Consider the following 19,123-nt stretch of genomic DNA (forward strand, 5'->3'; position numbering starts at 1 on the left):
AATGAGCTGAGTCAGTTACACCATAAGGACCCCCTTCTTCATGTCCTCATTACATGTAATGCAACAAGACAACTCATGATCTGTAAAGTTCTCTACTTCTGATAGATTTAAACAAACAGTATTGAAATCACCATTGTCACAACCATAAACTGTTGACTCCATCTGTCTGATAGATTAAGATTGGACATGATATAATTAGGTTTTAGAGCCTTAAAGCAACTGAGGAAAAACTTGTATATCACTTCAATGAAGAACAAAAATAAAAAATGTCAACTCTATAAAACATTAACTCTAAAGTCAACTCCGTTAGAGTGCTGAAAGATCTGATATAACAGTTATATTTTTATTGTTTTCAAATAAATCATTTTCTATATTTTACAAATGCTTGTACTAAACATTTATTTGTAGAGGCACAAATATGTCTGCTTTGAGTGTCCGTTGTCAACTCCATCAGTGCCTTATCAACTCACTGATGACTAACCCTTTAATAAGATCGATCTTTTAGTCAATATTTAGAAAAAATATTTTAACCTTGTTGCAACATATGCTTAAACTACTGATGTATTTGCTGTGGTAGATCCTAGGGATAATGTTAGCTTTCTAAATGTTGTTTTATGTTCTGAATCTAGAAACACATGCAAAAAAACTAACAAAAAAACATGCAAACACGAAATTAGCCCTATAAAATAAAACAATTAAGACGTTTGGAGATTTGTATTACAATTTTTGAATAATCTAATGTTACAATTAAACAATCAAGGCCTTTATTAAACACTTGTTCAACAATAAATGTAAAAATGGAATGCCTTTTATTGTGTCTGACGGAGTTGAGTTAGTTGCATTTTATGAAACACTTAAAGGGGCGGCAGCATAGCCTAGTGGTTAGACTAGTAACCGGTTGGACTAGTAACCGGAAGGTTGCAAGTTCAAACCCCCAAGCTGACAAGGTACAAATCTGTCATTCTGCCCCTGAACAGGCAGTTAACCCACTGTTCCTAGGCCGTCATTGAAAAGAAGAATTTGTTCTTAACTGACTTGCCTAGTTAAATAAAGGTAAAATTTAAAAAATTAAATAAAATAAAAAAGTATTAGGAGATGTGATAGCTGAAACTTCTGTTAATAGTATCAAATATATTTGTGAAAATAAGTTTCGATTATCTCGTCTTTTTAAGAATCCCTGAACTACACCTGATAAGAATAACCTTCTAAGTAGTCATCGGACACCACTTGTCTGTTGTGCTTTGTTTGCTTGATGTTATATGAGGTCAGCTTGCTAGCTGCTCTCCTCGCTATGGTGATGATCAGAACAACAACCACGACTGTCAAAGTGAAGCCCAGCAGAACTCCCAGGACTATTGTCGCCACTTTCCAGCCTGCTCCTGGGGCCATTGATATCTGGGAAACTCCTACAAAGAACAGACAGATGTTTGGTCAATGTCTATCAGTAACTATTGAAAGGACAATATTAGATAAGCAGCATCCCACACAAAATTAAATAGAAGAAATTTGTGAAACCACAACCTGAGTCACATACATACCACAACCAAGTCACATACATTAATTCAACAAAACAAACACCATCATCATGTAATGCCAATTCTTTTTCTTTAAATCCTATGTTTTAAACATACTTTTCAAGGTAGCTATGGCGGAGTTGTCCAAGTGTTTGCGAATTGTGTCCTGCAGAGCAGCCTGGAGAGTTCTTTCATCAGCGGTAGTATTCCCATTATAACCGCACATCATCCTGACCACCACACTACCTCTCTGGAAGCCCACCACTGTCATGTCAAAGGATGAATCTGACAGAACAAACCGCATTCTGGGGACAACCTGGAAACATTTTTTTTATAGTAAAGTAGACGTCTATTTATAAAAGTACTTATGGAAAAGAAAACATAGTGTTTTAAGATGACATTTGTAATACATCACAATAATGACAAATTAGGGAGTGTATGTGCATACAGTTTTTATGATCTTTGTAGAGGCATATGCCCAAGCATCGCTCCCTGGGTCGTGCAGAGAGGAGTTGAAGATCCAAGAGTTGAATTCTGCTGTTAATTTGAAAACCTTCCTCACTGTAGGAGGGAAGCAGAGAGAGTTGTTATAATAAGCTGTAGGTCAGTCAGAGGCACAAATAGGCTTCAGTATTACAGATTAATCTTTCTCTGAAGACGGTATGTGATATCTAACGAATTGGTATGATTTCAGAACTTACATGAGCAGAGAAACTTGGATGGAAGACATAGATTTTGGGATGAGCAAATGTCATTTTCTTGATCAAAACAGTCGACAGGATCTATAGTGGGCACATTTTGATGGAATGAAGATGTAATGCAATGTATGTGTAAGATACACAATTAAGGAATTGATACAGATACAATTGAGGCAGAGGACATTAGTGTACCTTTGCATAGCTTCCCAGGATTAACAGGATTCTGATCTATCAAACCAGGATAGCAGCTACATTCATGGCTGCCTCCAGGACCAACCACACACTGAGCACATGATGAACACAAGCCTTTACATGGATCTGCACCTGGAGAGATATTTCCTACAAAACAGTGAGTGCAATAGTGGTAAATACTGCTTAAATGGATGTACTTAATAGTGTATTACAGGGTAATAACATACGTTCTTCCACTGGTAGTTACTCTTGTATAAGGTACTTATTTCATGTAAAGTGTGGCCCACATTTCAAGCAACAAAGTTTTCTTACTCTTGCAGTCAGTACCCGGTACGGTTGGGTTTTCGTCGTAGAATCCTGCCTTACATTCACATGAATGTGAGGGTCCCTCTCTGACACAGCTGGCATTTTTTGAGCATGTGTAATCGCCTCGTTGGCAGACATCTGCCTCTGTAATATAGTAAAAATGAAGTCACTAAAGGCCACTAAATACACACGGTGATATAATAACGTCCTTAAATTTAGTTAGTCCTTGAATATTTATTTTAAAAAATAATTTGATTGATTCACTAGCACAGAAAAGATCATTGTATGTAGTCATTGGAATTCAAAAACCTTTGACTGAGGTGAAATTCAGATCTACTCCGAGTTCAGATAATTTCAGCGCATTAATGACACTGTTCTGCACGTCAGAGGTTGACAGTTTAACCTCCAGAGCAGTGACCAGATCAAAGTCAACGATCACACTTCCTCTGTGAACACCTGTCACAACCACCACCATTTCTTTAGCCCTGGTAAGGTCCTGGTATGCTTTTGGGAGATTGTTTTCAACCTTTAAAGAAATATGTATGTTTAAATCATACAAGGTTGTATTATATTACCTAAATTAGAAAGCAATTATAAAAAATGCTTAATGAATATTTACCTGCATGGTAAAATTGGCCACAAAGTCTTTGTAAAGTTTGCTGGATTGATTTGAATAATCAGACAAAAACTCTCTGCCTGGAATTCGAGTGGAAGATTCATAGACCTTTCCAGCTTTTGGAGAGAAAAGATAAAGATGTAACAAAACAAATGTGATGTTTGCACAAAATGTCCTATTGCACTAATTTGTTAATAATTTGTTATAATTATTTATAGTTATTTGTTATAATTGTTTTAAATGCAAAAGTATGCTCTTAGTGAATTCAAGGAGATTACTTGAACAAGAGTTGACATACCAGTGATTATGTCTCTTGAAATGTTTTTCTTGATGTAGCAGGATAAGTACTCAATAATCAGAGTGTATATGGTTCCAGGAGTAAGGTTTGAGAAAACAGCTTTGGTGGCCGAGGTCTCAATCTGAGTTGTGTTGGAATTAGATGCCAGCTTCACCTTGTAATGTATCTGCTGATCCAGGGTCATACCAGTCCAACTCACACTGATTAACTTACTGGTGACATCCTCCAGCCTGATGACATTCAACAGAGCATCTGGCACTGAAAACAAATGACAATAAAATCAAATAATGCAGTGTATGTACAGCAATATATTCACACATTTCAATAGTCTTTGGTATCCATTTGTAAGTTTAAAAAAACGTTACATCTTTACAATCATATCATCTTATGATGGTTTTTGAGAATAAGTGAAAATAATCTTACTGCATTCTGCAACAGTGGTTTTGATTGTTGTCACCAAAGTAGTGTCTCTGGATGTTAGTCCTGGTGAAGGGGTGGACGGTGTAGATACTGCTACAACTGCTGAGGTATCTGTACCTGTTAACACTGTAGTAGTACCACTTGTTGATGACATTATTAGTCTTAGAGTGGTGACCTCACTTGTGGCTGTTGATGGAGAAGTGGGAGTTGTGGGATCACGTGAAGTGACTGTTGATGTAGTGGTGGAATCACTTGAGGTGACTGTTGATGTCGAGGGAGAGGTGGCATCACTTGAAGTAACTGTTAGTGTCGAGGGAGTGGTGGCATCACTTGAAGTGGCTGTTGATGTATTGGTGGCATCACTTGAAGTGACTGTTGATGAAGTGGTAGTGGTGGGATCACTTGAAGTAACTGTTGAAGTCGAAGGAGTGGAGGCATCACTTGTAGAGACTGTCGATGTATTGGTGGCATTTCTTGAAGTGACTGTTAATGCCGAGGTAGTGGTGGGATCAATTGAAGGGACTGTCGATGCAGTGGTAGCATCACTTGAAGTGACTGTTGATGAAGAGGTGGCATCACTTGAAGTGACTGTTGAAGTCAAAGGATTGGAGGCATCACTTGTAGAGACTGTCGATGTATTGGTGGCATCACTTGAAGTGACCCTTGATGTCGAGGTAGTGGTGGGATCACTTGAAGTGACTGTTGATGTCGAGGGAGAGGTGGTATCACTTGAAGATACTGCCAATGTAGTGGTAGTATCACTTGAACTGACTGTTGATGTCGAGGGAGAGGTGGCATTACTTGAAGAGACTGTTGATGTTGACTTAGAGATGGCATTACTTGGAGTGACTGTTGATGTTGAGGGAGTGGTGGCATCACTTGAAGAGACTGTCAATGTAGTGGTAGCATCACTTGAAGTGACTGTCAATGTATTGGTGGCATAACTTGAAGTGACTGTTGATGTCAAAGGAGTGGAGGCATCACTTGTAGAGACTGTCGATGTATTGGTGGCATCACTTGAAGTGACTGTTAATGCCGAGGTAGTGGTGGGATCACTTGAACTGACTGTTGCTGTAGTGGTAGTATCACTTGAACTGACTGTTGATGTAGTTGACGGAGAGGTTGCATCACTTAAAGTGACTGTTGATGTTGAGGGAGTGGTGGCATCACTTGAAGTGACTGTCAATGTAGTGGTAGCATCACTTGAAGTAACTGTTGATGTGTTGGTGGCATCACTTGAAGTGACTGTTAATGCCGAGGTAGTGGTGGGATCAATTGAAGGGACTGTCGGTGTAGTGGTGGCATCACTTGAAGTGACTGTTGATGTAGTGGTGGCATCACTTGAAGTGACTGTTGAAGTCAAAGGAGTGGAGGCATCACTTGTAGAGACTGTCGATGTATTGGTGGCATCACTTGAAGTGACTGTTGATGTCGAGGGAGAGGTGGCATTTCTGGAAGTGACTGTTAATGTCGAGGTAGTGGTGGGATCAATTGAAGGGACTGTCGATGTAGTGGTGGCATCACTTGAAGTGACTGTTGATGTAGTGGTGGCATCACTTGAAGTGACTGTTGATGTCGAAGGAGTGGAGGCATCACTTGTAGAGACTGTCGATGTATTGGTGGCATCACTTGAAGTGACTGTTAATGCCGAGGTAGTGGTGGGATCAATTGAAGGGACTGTCGATGTAGTGGTGGCATCACTTGAAGTGACTGTCGATGTATTGGTGGCATCACTTGAAGTGACTGTTGATGTCGAGGGAGAGGTGGCATTTCTGGAAGTGACTGTTAATGTCGAGGTAGTGGTGGGATCACTTGAACTGACTGTTGATGTCGAGGGAGAGGTGGCATTACTTGAAGAGACTGTTGATGTTGACTTAGAGATGGCATTACTTGGAGTGACTGTTGATGTGTTGGTGGCATCACTTGAAGTGACTGTTGATGTCGAAGGAGTGGAGGCATCACTTGTAGAGACTGTTGATGTTGACTTAGAGATGGCATTACTTGGAGTGACTGTTGATGTAGTGGTAGCATCACTTGAAGTGACTGTTGATGTAGTGGTGGCATCACTTGAAGTGACTGTTGAAGTCAAAGGAGTGGAGGCATCACTTGTAGAGACTGTCAATGTATTGGTGGGATCACTTGAAGTGACTGTTGATGTATTGGTGGCATCACTTGAAGTGACTGTTGATGTAGTGGTAGCATCACTTGAAGTGACTGTCGATGTATTGGTGGCATCACTTGAAGTGACTGTTGATGTCGAGGGAGAGGTGGTATCACTTGAAGATACTGCCGATGTAGTGGTAGTATCACTTGAACTGACTGTTGATGTCGAGGGAGAGGTGGCATTACTTGAAGAGACTGTTGATGTTGACTTAGAGATGGCATTACTTGGAGTGACTGTTGATGTGTTGGTGGCATCACTTGAAGTGACTGTTGATGTCAAAGGAGTGGTGGCATCACTTGAAGAGACTGTCAATGTAGTGGTAGCATCACTTGAAGTGACTGTCAATGTATTGGTGGCATCACTTGAAGTGACTGTTGATGTCGAGGGAGAGGTGGCATTTCTTGAAGTGACTGTTAATGTCGAGGTAGTGGTGGGATCACTTGAAGGGACTGTCGATGTAGTGGTAGCATCACTTGAACTGACTGTTGCTGTAGTGGTAGTATCACTTGAACTGACTGTTGATGTAGTTGAGGGAGAGGTTGCATAACTTAAAGTGACTGTTGATGTTGAGGGAGTGGTGGCATCACTTGAAGTGACTGTCAATGTAGTGGTAGCATCACTTGAACTGACTGTTGATGTGTTGGTGGCATCACTTGAAGTGACTGTTGATGTCAAGGGAGAGGTGGTATCACTTGAAGAGACTGTTGATGTTGACTTAGAGATGGCATTACTTGGAGTGACTGTTGATGTGTTGGTGGCATCACTTGAAGTGACTGTTGATGTCGAAGGAGTGGAGGCATCACTTGTAGAGACTGTCGATGTATTGGTGGCATTTCTTGAAGTGACTGTTAATGCCGAGGTAGTGGTGGGATCAATTGAAGGGACTGTCGATGTAGTGGTAGCATCACTTGAAGTGACTGTTGATGTAGTGGTGGCATCACTTGAAGTGACTGTTGATGTAGTGGTGGCATCACTTGAAGTGACTGTTGAAGTCGAAGGAGTGGAGGCATCACTTGTAGAGACTGTCGATGTATTGGTGGCATTTCTTGAAGTGACTGTTAATGCCGAGGTAGTGGTGGGATCAATTGAAGGGACTGTCGATGTAGTGGTAGCATCACTTGAAGTGACTGTTGATGTAGTGGTGGCATCACTTGAAGTGACTGTTGAAGTCAAAGGAGTGGAGGCATCACTTGTAGAGACTGTTGATGTATTGGTGGCATCACTTGAAGTGACTGTTGATGTCGAGGGAGAGGTGGTATCACTTGAAGATACTGCCGATGTAGTGGTAGTATCACTTGAACTGACTGTTGCTGTCGTGGTAGTATCACTTGAACTGACTGTTGATGTCGAGGGAGAGGTGGCATTACTTGAAGAGACTGTTGATGTTGACTTAGAGATGGCATTACTTGGAGTGACTGTTGATGTGTTGGTGGCATCACTTGAAGTGACTGTTGATGTCAAAGGAGTGGAGGCATCACTTGTAGAGACTGTCAATGTATTGGTGGCATCACTTGAAGTGACTGTTGATGTCGAGGGAGAGGTGGTATCACTTGAAGATACCGCCGATGTAGTGGTAGTATCACTTGAACTGACTGTTGCTGTCGTGCTAGTATCACTTGAACTGACTGTTGATGTCGAGGGAGAGATGGCATTACTTGGAGTGACTGTTGATGTTGAGGGAGTGGTGGCATCACTTGAAGAGACTGTCAATGTAGTGGTAGCATCACTTGAAGTGACTGTCAATGTATTGGTGGCATCACTTGAAGTGACTGTTGATGTCGAGGGAGAGGTGGCATTTCTTGAAGTGACTGTTAATGTCGAGGTAGTGGTGGGATCACTTGAAGGGACTGTCGATGTAGTGGTAGCATCACTTGAACTGACTGTTGCTGTAGTGGTAGTATCACTTGAACTGACTGTTGATGTAGTTGAGGGAGAGGTTGCATAACTTAAAGTGACTGTTGATGTTGAGGGAGTGGTGGCATCACTTGAAGTGACTGTCAATGTAGTGGTAGTATCACTTGAAGTAACTGTTGATGTAGTGGTAGTATCACTTGAACTGACTGTTGATGTCGAGGGAGAGGTGGCATTACTTGAAGAGACTGTTGATGTTGACTTAGAGATGGCATTACTTGGAGTGACTGTTGATGTGTTGGTGGCATCACTTGAAGTGACTGTTGATGTCGAAGGAGTGGAGGCATCACTTGTAGAGACTGTCGATGTATTGGTGGCATTTCTTGAAGTGACTGTTAATGCCGAGGTAGTGGTGGGATCAATTGAAGGGACTGTCGATGTAGTGGTAGCATCACTTGAAGTGACTGTTGATGTAGTGGTGGCATCACTTGAAGTGACTGTTGAAGTCAAAGGAGTGGAGGCATCACTTGTAGAGACTGTCGATGTATTGGTGGCATCACTTGAAGTGACTGTTGATGTATTGGTGGCATCACTTGAAGTGACTGTTAATGCCGAGGTAGTGGTGGGATCAATTGAAGTGACTGTTGATGTCGAGGGAGAGGTGGTATCACTTGAAGATACTGCCAATGTAGTGGTAGTATCACTTGAACTGACTGTTGATGTCGAGGGAGAGGTGGCATTACTTGAAGAGACTGTTGATGTTGACTTAGAGATGGCATTACTTGGAGTGACTGTTGATGTTGAGGGAGTGGTGGCATCACTTGAAGAGACTGTCAATGTAGTGGTAGCATCACTTGAAGTGACTGTCAATGTATTGGTGGCATAACTTGAAGTGACTGTTGATGTCAAAGGAGTGGAGGCATCACTTGTAGAGACTGTCGATGTATTGGTGGCATCACTTGAAGTGACTGTTAATGCCGAGGTAGTGGTGGGATCACTTGAACTGACTGTTGCTGTAGTGGTAGTATCACTTGAACTGACTGTTGATGTAGTTGACGGAGAGGTTGCATCACTTAAAGTGACTGTTGATGTTGAGGGAGTGGTGGCATCACTTGAAGTGACTGTCAATGTAGTGGTAGCATCACTTGAAGTAACTGTTGATGTGTTGGTGGCATCACTTGAAGTGACTGTTAATGCCGAGGGAGAGGAGGCATCACTTGTAGAGACTGTCGATGTATTGGTGGCATCACTTGAAGTGACTGTTGATGTCGAGGGAGAGGTGGCATTTCTGGAAGTGACTGTTAATGTCGAGGTAGTGGTGGGATCAATTGAAGGGACTGTCGATGTAGTGGTGGCATCACTTGAAGTGACTGTTGATGTAGTGGTGGCATCACTTGAAGTGACTGTTGATGTCGAAGGAGTGGAGGCATCACTTGTAGAGACTGTCGATGTATTGGTGGCATCACTTGAAGTGACTGTTAATGCCGAGGTAGTGGTGGGATCAATTGAAGGGACTGTCGATGTAGTGGTAGCATCACTTGAAGTGACTGTTGAAGTCAAAGGAGTGGAGGCATCACTTGTAGAGACTGTCGATGTATTGGTGGCATCACTTGAAGTGACTGTTGATGTCGAGGGAGAGGTGGCATTTCTGGAAGTGACTGTTAATGTCGAGGTAGTGGTGGGATCACTTGAACTGACTGTTGATGTCGAGGGAGAGGTGGCATTACTTGAAGAGACTGTTGATGTTGACTTAGAGATGGCATTACTTGGAGTGACTGTTGATGTGTTGGTGGCATCACTTGAAGTGACTGTTGATGTCGAAGGAGTGGAGGCATCACTTGTAGAGACTGTCGATGTATTGGTGGCATTTCTTGAAGTGACTGTTAATGCCGAGGTAGTGGTGGGATCAATTGAAGGGACTGTCGATGTAGTGGTAGCATCACTTGAAGTGACTGTTGATGTAGTGGTGGCATCACTTGAAGTGACTGTTGATGTAGTGGTGGCATCACTTGAAGTGAATGTTGAAGTCGAAGGAGTGGAGGCATCACTTGTAGAGACTGTCAATGTATTGGTGGCATTTCTTGAAGTGACTGTTAATGCCGAGGTAGTGGTGGGATCAATTGAAGGGACTGTCGATGTAGTGGTAGCATCACTTGAAGTGACTGTTGATGTAGTGGTGGCATCACTTGAATTGACTGTTGAAGTCAAAGGAGTGGAGGCATCACTTGTAGAGACTGTTGATGTATTGGTGGCATCACTTGAAGTGACTGTTGATGTCGAGGGAGAGGTGGTATCACTTGAAGATACTGCCGATGTAGTGGTAGTATCACTTGAACTGACTGTTCCTGTCGTGGAAGTATCACTTGAACTAACTGTTGATGTCGAGGGAGAGGTGGCATTACTTGAAGAGACTGTTGATGTTGACTTAGAGATGGCATTACTTGGAGTGACTGTTGATGTGTTGGTGGCATCACTTGAAGTGACTGTTGATGTCGAAGGAGTGGAGGCATCACTTGTAGAGACTGTCGATGTATTGGTGGCATCACTTGAAGTGACTGTTAATGCCGAGGTAGTGGTGGGATCAATTGAAGGGACTGTCGATGTAGTGGTGGCATCACTTGAAGTGACTGTTGATGTAGTGGTGGCATCACTTGAAGTGACTGTTGAAGTCAAAGGAGTGGAGGCATCACTTGTAGAGACTGTCGATGTATTGGTGGCATCACTTGAAGTGACTGTTGATGTCGAGGGAGAGGTGGCATTTCTGGAAGTGACTGTTAATGTCGAGGTAGTGGTGGGATCACTTGAACTGACTGTTGATGTCGAGGGAGAGGTGGCATTACTTGAAGAGACTGTTGATGTTGACTTAGAGATGGCATTACTTGGAGTGACTGTTGATGTGTTGGTGGCATCACTTGAAGTGACTGTTGATGTCGAAGGAGTGGAGGCATCACTTGTAGAGACTGTCGATGTATTGGTGGCATTTCTTGAAGTGACTGTTAATGCCGAGGTAGTGGTGGGATCAATTGAAGGGACTGTCGATGTAGTGGTAGCATCACTTGAAGTGACTGTTGATGTAGTGGTGGCATCACTTGAAGTGACTGTTGATGTAGTGGTGGCATCACTTGAAGTGAATGTTGAAGTCGAAGGAGTGGAGGCATCACTTGTAGAGACTGTCAATGTATTGGTGGCATTTCTTGAAGTGACTGTTAATGCCGAGGTAGTGGTGGGATCAATTGAAGGGACTGTCGATGTAGTGGTAGCATCACTTGAAGTGACTGTTGATGTAGTGGTGGCATCACTTGAATTGACTGTTGAAGTCAAAGGAGTGGAGGCATCACTTGTAGAGACTGTTGATGTATTGGTGGCATCACTTGAAGTGACTGTTGATGTCGAGGGAGAGGTGGTATCACTTGAAGATACTGCCGATGTAGTGGTAGTATCACTTGAACTGACTGTTCCTGTCGTGGAAGTATCACTTGAACTAACTGTTGATGTCGAGGGAGAGGTGGCATTACTTGAAGAGACTGTTGATGTTGACTTAGAGATGGCATTACTTGGAGTGACTGTTGATGTGTTGGTGGCATCACTTGAAGTGACTGTTGATGTCGAAGGAGTGGAGGCATCACTTGTAGAGACTGTCGATGTATTGGTGGCATTTCTTGAAGTGACTGTTAATGCCGAGGTAGTGGTGGGATCAATTGAAGGGACTGTCGATGTAGTGGTAGCATCACTTGAAGTGACTGTTGATGTAGTGGTGGCATCACTTGAAGTGACTGTTGAAGTCAAAGGAGTGGAGGCATCACTTGTAGAGACTGTCGGTGTATTGGTGGCATCACTTGAAGTGACTGTTGATGTATTGGTGGCATCACTTGAAGTGACTGTTGAAGTCGAAGGAGTGGAGGCATCACTTGTAGAGACTGTCGATGTATTGGTGGCATTTCTTGAAGTGACTGTTAATGCCGAGGTAGTGGTGGGATCAATTGAAGGGACTGTCGATGTAGTGGTAGCATCACTTGAAGTGACTGTTGATGTAGTGGTGGCATCACTTGAAGTGACTGTTGATGTCGAAGGAGTGGAGGCATCACTTGTAGAGACTGTCGATGTATTGGTGGCATCACTTGAAGTGACTGTTGATGTCGAGGGAGAGGTGGTATCACTTGAAGATACTGCCGATGTAGTGGTAGTATCACTTGAACTGACTGTTGCTGTCGTGGTAGTATCACTTGAACTGACTGTTGATGTCAAGGGAGAGATGGCATTACTTGGAGTGACTGTTGATGTTGAGGGAGTGGTGGCATCACTTGAAGAGACTGTCAATGTAGTGGTAGCATCACTTGAAGTGACTGTCAATGTATTGGTGGCATCACTTGAAGTGACAGTTGATGTCGAGGGAGAGGTGGCATTTCTTGAAGTGACTGTTAATGTCGAGGTAGTGGTGGGATCACTTGAAGGGACTGTCGATGTAGTGGTAGCATCACTTGAACTGACTGTTGCTGTAGTGGTAGTATCACTTGAACTGACTGTCGATGTAGTTGAGGGAGAGGTTGCATAACTTAAAGTGACTGTTGATGTTGAGGGAGTGGTGGCATCACTTGAAGTGACTGTCAATGTAGTGGTAGTATCACTTGAAGTAACTGTTGATGTAGTGGTAGTATCACTTGAACTGACTGTTGATGTCGAGGGAGAGGTGGCATTACTTGAAGAGACTGTTGATGTTGACTTAGAGATGGCATTACTTGGAGTGACTGTTGATGTTGAGGGAGTGGTGGTATCACTTGAAGAGACTGTCAATGTAGTGGTAGAATCACTTGAAATGACTGTCAATGTATTGGTGGCATCACTTGAAGTGACTGTTGATGTTGAGGGAGTGGTGGGATCAATTGAAGGGACTGTCGATGTAGTGGTAGCGTCACTTGAAGTGACTGTTGATGTAGTGGTGGCATCACTTGAAGTGACTGTTGAAGTCGAAGGAGTGGAGGCATCACTTGTAGAGACTGTCAATGTATTGGTGGCATTTCTTGAAGTGACTGTTAATGCCGAGGTAGTGGTGGGATCAATTGAAGGGACTGTCGATGTAGTGGTAGCATCACTTGAAGTGACTGTTGATGTAGTGGTGGCATCACTTGAAGTGACTGTTGAAGTCAAAGGAGTGGAGGCATATCTTGTAGAGACTGTTGATGTATTGGTGGCATCACTTGAAGTGACTGTTGATGTCGAGGGAGAGGTGGTATCACTTGAAGATACTGCCGATGTAGTGGTAGTATCACTTGAACTGACTGTTGCTGTCATGGTAGTATCACTTGAACTGACTGTTGATGTCGAGGGAGAGGTGGCATTACTTGAAGAGACTGTTGATGTTGACTTAGAGATGGCATTACTTGGAGTGACTGTTGATGTTGAGGGAGTGGTGGCATCACTTGAAGAGACTGTCAATGTAGTGGTAGCATCACTTGAAGTGACTGTCAATGTATTGGTGGCATCACTTGAAGTGACTGTTGATGTCGAGGGAGAGGTGGCATTTCTTGAAGTGACTGTTAATGTCGAGGTAGTGGTGGGATCACTTGAAGGGACTGTCGATGTAGTGGTAGCATCACTTGAACTGACTGTTGCTGTAGTGGTAGTATCACTTGAACTGACTGTTGATGTAGTTGAGGGAGAGGTTGCATCACTTGAAGAGACTGTTGATGTTGACTTAGAGATGGCATTACTTGGAGTGACTGTTGATGTGTTGGTGGCATCACTTGAAGTGACTGTTGATGTCGAAGGAGTGGAGGCATCACTTGTAGAGACTGTCAATGTATTGGTGGCATCACTTGAAGTGACTGTTAATGCCGAGGTAGTGGTGGGATCACTTGAAGTGACTGTCAATGTAGTGGTAGCATCACTTGAAGTGACTGTTGATGTCGAGGGAGAGGTGGCATTTCTGGAAGTGACTGTTAATGTCGAGGTAGTGGTGGGATCACTTGAAGTGACTGTTGAAGTCGAAGGAGTGGAGGCATCACTTGTAGAGACTGTCAATGAGTTGGTGGCATCACTTGAAGTGACTGTTGATGTCGAGGGAGACGTGGCATTACTTGAAGTGACTTTTAATGTCGAGGGAGTGGTGGCATCACTTGAAGTGACTGTCAATGTAGTGGTAGCATCACTTGAACTGACTGTTGCTGTCGTGGTAGTATCACTTGAACTGACTGTTGATGTCGAGGGAGAGGTGGCATTACTTGAAGTGACTGTTGATGTTGAGGTAGTGGTGGGATCACTTGAAGAGACTGTCAATGTAGTGGTAGCATCACTTGAAGTGACTGTCAATGTATTGGTGGCATCACTTGAAGTGACTGTTGAAGTCAAAGGAGTGGAGGCATCACTTGTAGAGACTGTTGATGTATTGGTGGCATCACTTGAAGTGACTGTTGATGTCGAGGTAGTGGTGGGATCACTTGAAGTGACTGTCAATGTAGTGGTAGTATCACTTGAACTGACTGTTGATGTCGAGGGAGAGGTGGCATTACTTGAAGAGACTGTTGATGTTGACTTAGAGATGGCATTACTTGGAGTGACTGTTGATGTTGAGGGAGTGGTGGCATCACTTGAAGTGACTGTTGATGTTGAGGGAGTGGTGGGATCAATTGAAGGGAGTGTCGATGTAGTGGTAGCATCACTTGAAGTGACTGTTGATGTAGTGGTGGCATCACTTGAAGTGACTGTTGAAGTCAAAGGAGTGGAGGCATCACTTGTAGAGACTGTTGATGTATTGGTGGCATCACTTAAAGTGACTGTTGATGTTGAGGGAGTGGTGGGATCAATTGAAGGGACTGTCGATGTAGTGGTAGCATCACTTGAAGTGACTGTTGATGTAGTGGTTGCATCACTTGAAGTGACTGTTGATGTAGTGGTGGCATCACTTAAAGTGACTGTTGATGTTGAGGGAGTGGTGGGATCAATTGAAGGGACTGTCGATGTAGTGGTAGCATCACTTGAAGTGACTGTTGATGTAGTGGTGGCATCACTTGAAGTGACTGTTGAAGTCGAAGGAGTGGAGGCATCACTTGTAGAGACTGTCGATGTATTGGTGGCATTTCTTGAAGTGACTGTTAATGCCGAGGTAGTGGTGGGATCAATTGAAGGGACTGTCGATGTAGTGGTAGCATCACTTGAAGTGACTGTTGATGTAGTGGTGGCATCACTTGAAGTGACTGTTGAAGTCAAAGGAGTGGAGGCATCACTTGTAGAGACTGTTGATGTATTGGTGGCATCACTTGAAGTGACTGTTGATGTCGAGGGAGAGGTGGTATCACTTGAAGATACTGCCGATGTAGTGGTAGTATCACTTGAACTGACTGTTGCTGTCGTGGTTGTATCACTTGAACTGACTGTTGATGTCGAGGGAGAGGTGGCATTACTTGAAGAGACTGTTGATGTTGACTTAGAGATGGCATTACTTGGAGTGACTGTTGATGTTGAGGGAGTGGTGGCATCACTTGAAGTGACTGTTGATGTTGAGGGAGTGGTGGGATCAATTGAAGGGAGTGTCGATGTAGTGGTAGCATCACTTGAAGTGACTGTTGATGTAGTGGTGGCATCACTTGAAGTGACTGTTGAAGTCAAAGGAGTGGAGGCATCACTTGTAGAGACTGTTGATGTATTGGTGGCTTCACTTAAAGTGACTGTTGATGTTGAGGGAGTGGTGGGATCAATTGAAGGGACTGTCGATGTAGTGGTAGCATCACTTGAAGTGACTGTTGATGTAGTGGTTGCATCACTTGAAGTGACTGTTGATGTAGTGGTGGCATCACTTAAAGTGACTGTTGATGTTGAGGGAGTGGTGGGATCAATTGAAGGGACTGTCGATGTAGTGGTAGCATCACTTGAAGTGACTGTTGATGTAGTGGTGGCATCACTTGAAGTGACTGTTGAAGTCGAAGGAGTGGAGGCATCACTTGTAGAGACTGTCGATGTATTGGTGGCATTTCTTGAAGTGACTGTTAATGCCGAGGTAGTGGTGGGATCAATTGAAGGGACTGTCGATGTAGTGGTAGCATCACTTGAAGTGACTGTTGATGTAGTGGTGGCATCACTTGAAGTGACTGTTGAAGTCAAAGGAGTGGAGGCATCACTTGTAGAGACTGTTGATGTATTGGTGGCATCACTTGAAGTGACTGTTGATGTCGAGGGAGAGGTGGTATCACTTGAAGATACTGCCGATGTAGTGGTAGTATCACTTGAACTGACTGTTGCTGTCGTGGTTGTATCACTTGAACTGACTGTTGATGTCGAGGGAGAGGTGGCATTACTTGAAGAGACTGTTGATGTTGACTTAGAGATGGCATTACTTGGAGTGACTGTTGATGTTGAGGGAGTGGTGGCATCACTTGAAGAGACTGTCAATATAGTGGTCGCATCACTTGAAGTGACTGTCAATGAATTGGTGGCATCACTTGAAGTGACTGTTGATGTCGAGGGAGAGGTGGCATTTCTTGAAGTGACTGTTAATGTCGAGGTAGTGGTGGGATCACTTGAAGGGACTGTCGATGTAGTGGTAGCATCACTTGAACTGACTGTTGCTGTAGTGGTAGTATCACTTGAACTGACTGTTGATGTAGTTGAGGGAGAGGTTGCATCACTTAAAGTGACTGTTGATGTTGAGGGAGTGGTGGCATCACTTGAAGTGACTGTCAATGAAGTGGTAGCATCACTTGAAGTAACTGTTGATGTGTTGGTGGCATCACTTGAAGTGACTGTTGATGTCGAAGGAGTGGAGGCATCACTTGTAGAGACTGTCGATGTATTGGTGGCATTTCTTGAAGTGACTGTTAATGCCGATGTAGTGGTGGGATCAATTGAAGGGACTGTCGATGTAGTGGTAGCATCACTTGAAGTGACTGTTGATGTCGAGGGAGAGGTGGCATTACTTGAAGAGAATGTTGATGTTGACTTAGAGATGGCATTACTTGGAGTGACTGTTGATGTTGAGGAGTGGTGGCATCACTTGAAGAGACTGTCAATGTAGTGGTAGCATCACTTGAAGTGACTGTTGATGTGTTGGTGGCATCACTTGAAGTGACTGTTGAAGTCGAAGGAGTGGAGGCATCACTTGTAGAGCCTGTCGATGTATTGGTGGCATTTCTTGAAGTGACTGTTAATGCCGAGGTAGTGGTGGGATCAATTGAAGGGACTGTCGATGTAGTGGTAGCATCACTTGAAGTGACTGTTGATGTAGTGGTGGCATCACTTGAAGTGACTGTTGACGTCAAAGGAGTGGAGGCATCACTTGTAGAGACTGTTGATGTATTGGTGGCATCACTTGAAGTGACTGTTGATGTCGAGGTAGTGGTGGGATCACTTGAAGTGACTGTCAATGTAGTGGTAGTATCACATGAACTGACTGTTGATGTCGAGGGAGAGGTGGCATTACTTGAAGAGACTTTTGATGTTGACTTAGAGATGGCATTACTTGGAGTGACTGTTGATGTTGTGGTAGCATCACTTGAAGTGACTGTCAATGTATTGGTGGCATCACTTGAAGTGACTGTTGATGTCGAGGGAGAGGTGGTATCACTTGAAGATACTGCCGATGTAGTGGTAGTATCACTTGAACTGACTGTTGCTGTCGTGGTAGTATCACTTGAACTTTCTGTTGATGTCGAGGGAGAGATGGCATTACTTGGAGTGACTGTTGATGTTGAGGGAGTGGTGGCATCACTTGAAGTGACTGTCAATGTATTGGTGGCATCACTTGAAGTGACTGTTAATGTCGAGGTAGTGGTGGGATCACTTGAAGGGACTGTCGATGTAGTGGTAGCATCACTTGAACTGACTGTTGCTGTAGTGGTAGTATCACTTGAACTGACTGTTGATGTAGTTGATGGAGAGGTTGCATAACTTAAAGTGACTGTTGATGTTGAGGGAGTGGTGGCATCACTTGAAGTCACTGTTGATGTCGAGGGAGTGGTGGGATCACTTGAAGTGACTGTCGATGTAGTGGTAGCATCACTTGAAGTGACTGTCAATGTATTGGTGGCATCACTTGAAGTGACTGTTGATGCCGAGGGAGTGGTGGGATCACTTGAAGTGACTGTCGATGTAGTGGTAGCATCACTTGAAGTGACTGTCGATGTATTGGTGGCATCACTTGAAGTGACTGTTGATGTCGAGGGAGAGGTGGTATCACTTGAAGATACTGCCGATGTAGTGGTAGTATCACTTGAACTGACTGTTGCTGTCGTGGTAGTATCACTTGAACTGACTGTTGATGTAGTTGAGGGAGAGGTTGCATAACTTAAAGTGACTGTTGATGTTGAGGGAGTGGTGGCATCACTTGAAGAGACTGTCAATGTAGTGGTAGCATCACTTGAAGTGACTGTCAATGTATTGGTGGCATCACTTGAAGTGACTGTTGATGTCGAGGAGAGGTGGCATTTCTTGAAGTGACTGTTAATGTCGAGGTAGTGGTGGGATCACTTGAAGGGACTGTCGATGTAGTGGTAGCATCACTTGAACTGACTGTTGCTGTAGTGGTAGTATCACTTGAACTGACTGTTGATGTAGTTGAAGGAGAGGTTGCATCACTTAAAGTGACTGTTGATGTTGAGGGAGTGGTGGGATCAATTGAAGGGACTGTCGATGTAGTGGTAGCATCACTTGAAGTGACTGTTGATGTAGTGGTGGCATCACTTGAAGTGACTGTTGAAGTCAAAGGAGTGGAGGCATCACTTGTAGAGACTGTTGATGTATTGGTGGCATCACTTGAAGTGACTGTCAATGTAGTGGTAGCATCACTTGAAGTGACTGTTGATGTCGAGGGAGAGATGGCATTACTTGGAGTGACTGTTGATGTTGAGGGAGTGGTGGCATCACTTGAAATGACTGTCAATGTATTGGTGGCATCACTTGAAGTGACTGTTGATGTCGAGGGAGAGGTGGCATTTCTTGAAGTGACTGTCGATGTATTGGTAACATCTCTTGAACTGACTGTTGCTGTAGTGGTAGTATCACTTGAACTGACTGTTGATGTAGTTGAGGGAGAGGTTGCATCACTTAAAGTGACTGTTGATGTTGAGGGAGTGGTGG

At 43.6% G+C, this 19,123-nt stretch overlaps 1 protein-coding gene across 1 annotated transcript; it reads right to left on the minus strand.

Moving 5' to 3' along the window:
• Nucleotides 1-322: 322 nt before the first annotated feature.
• On the minus strand, nt 323-18,619 carry LOC118396870 (uncharacterized). The gene is made up of 13 exons (XM_052468765.1): nt 18,591-18,619; nt 17,508-18,484; nt 13,687-14,325; nt 4,048-12,330; nt 3,625-3,882; nt 3,330-3,442; nt 3,020-3,236; nt 2,717-2,854; nt 2,405-2,551; nt 2,216-2,296; nt 1,963-2,075; nt 1,632-1,830; nt 323-1,406 (listed from the first exon to the last, which is right to left on the minus strand). The coding sequence occupies exons 1-13, from the start codon at nt 18,617-18,619 to the stop codon at nt 1,183-1,185; spliced, it is 11,418 nt and encodes a 3,805-aa protein (XP_052324725.1). The 3' UTR covers nt 323-1,182.
• Between the last annotated feature and the right edge of the window lie 504 nt (nt 18,620-19,123).

Source organism: Oncorhynchus keta, chromosome 18 (genome assembly GCF_023373465.1).
Source record: "Oncorhynchus keta strain PuntledgeMale-10-30-2019 chromosome 18, Oket_V2, whole genome shotgun sequence".
In the NCBI taxonomy this organism is placed as follows: Eukaryota; Metazoa; Chordata; class Actinopteri; order Salmoniformes; family Salmonidae; genus Oncorhynchus; species Oncorhynchus keta.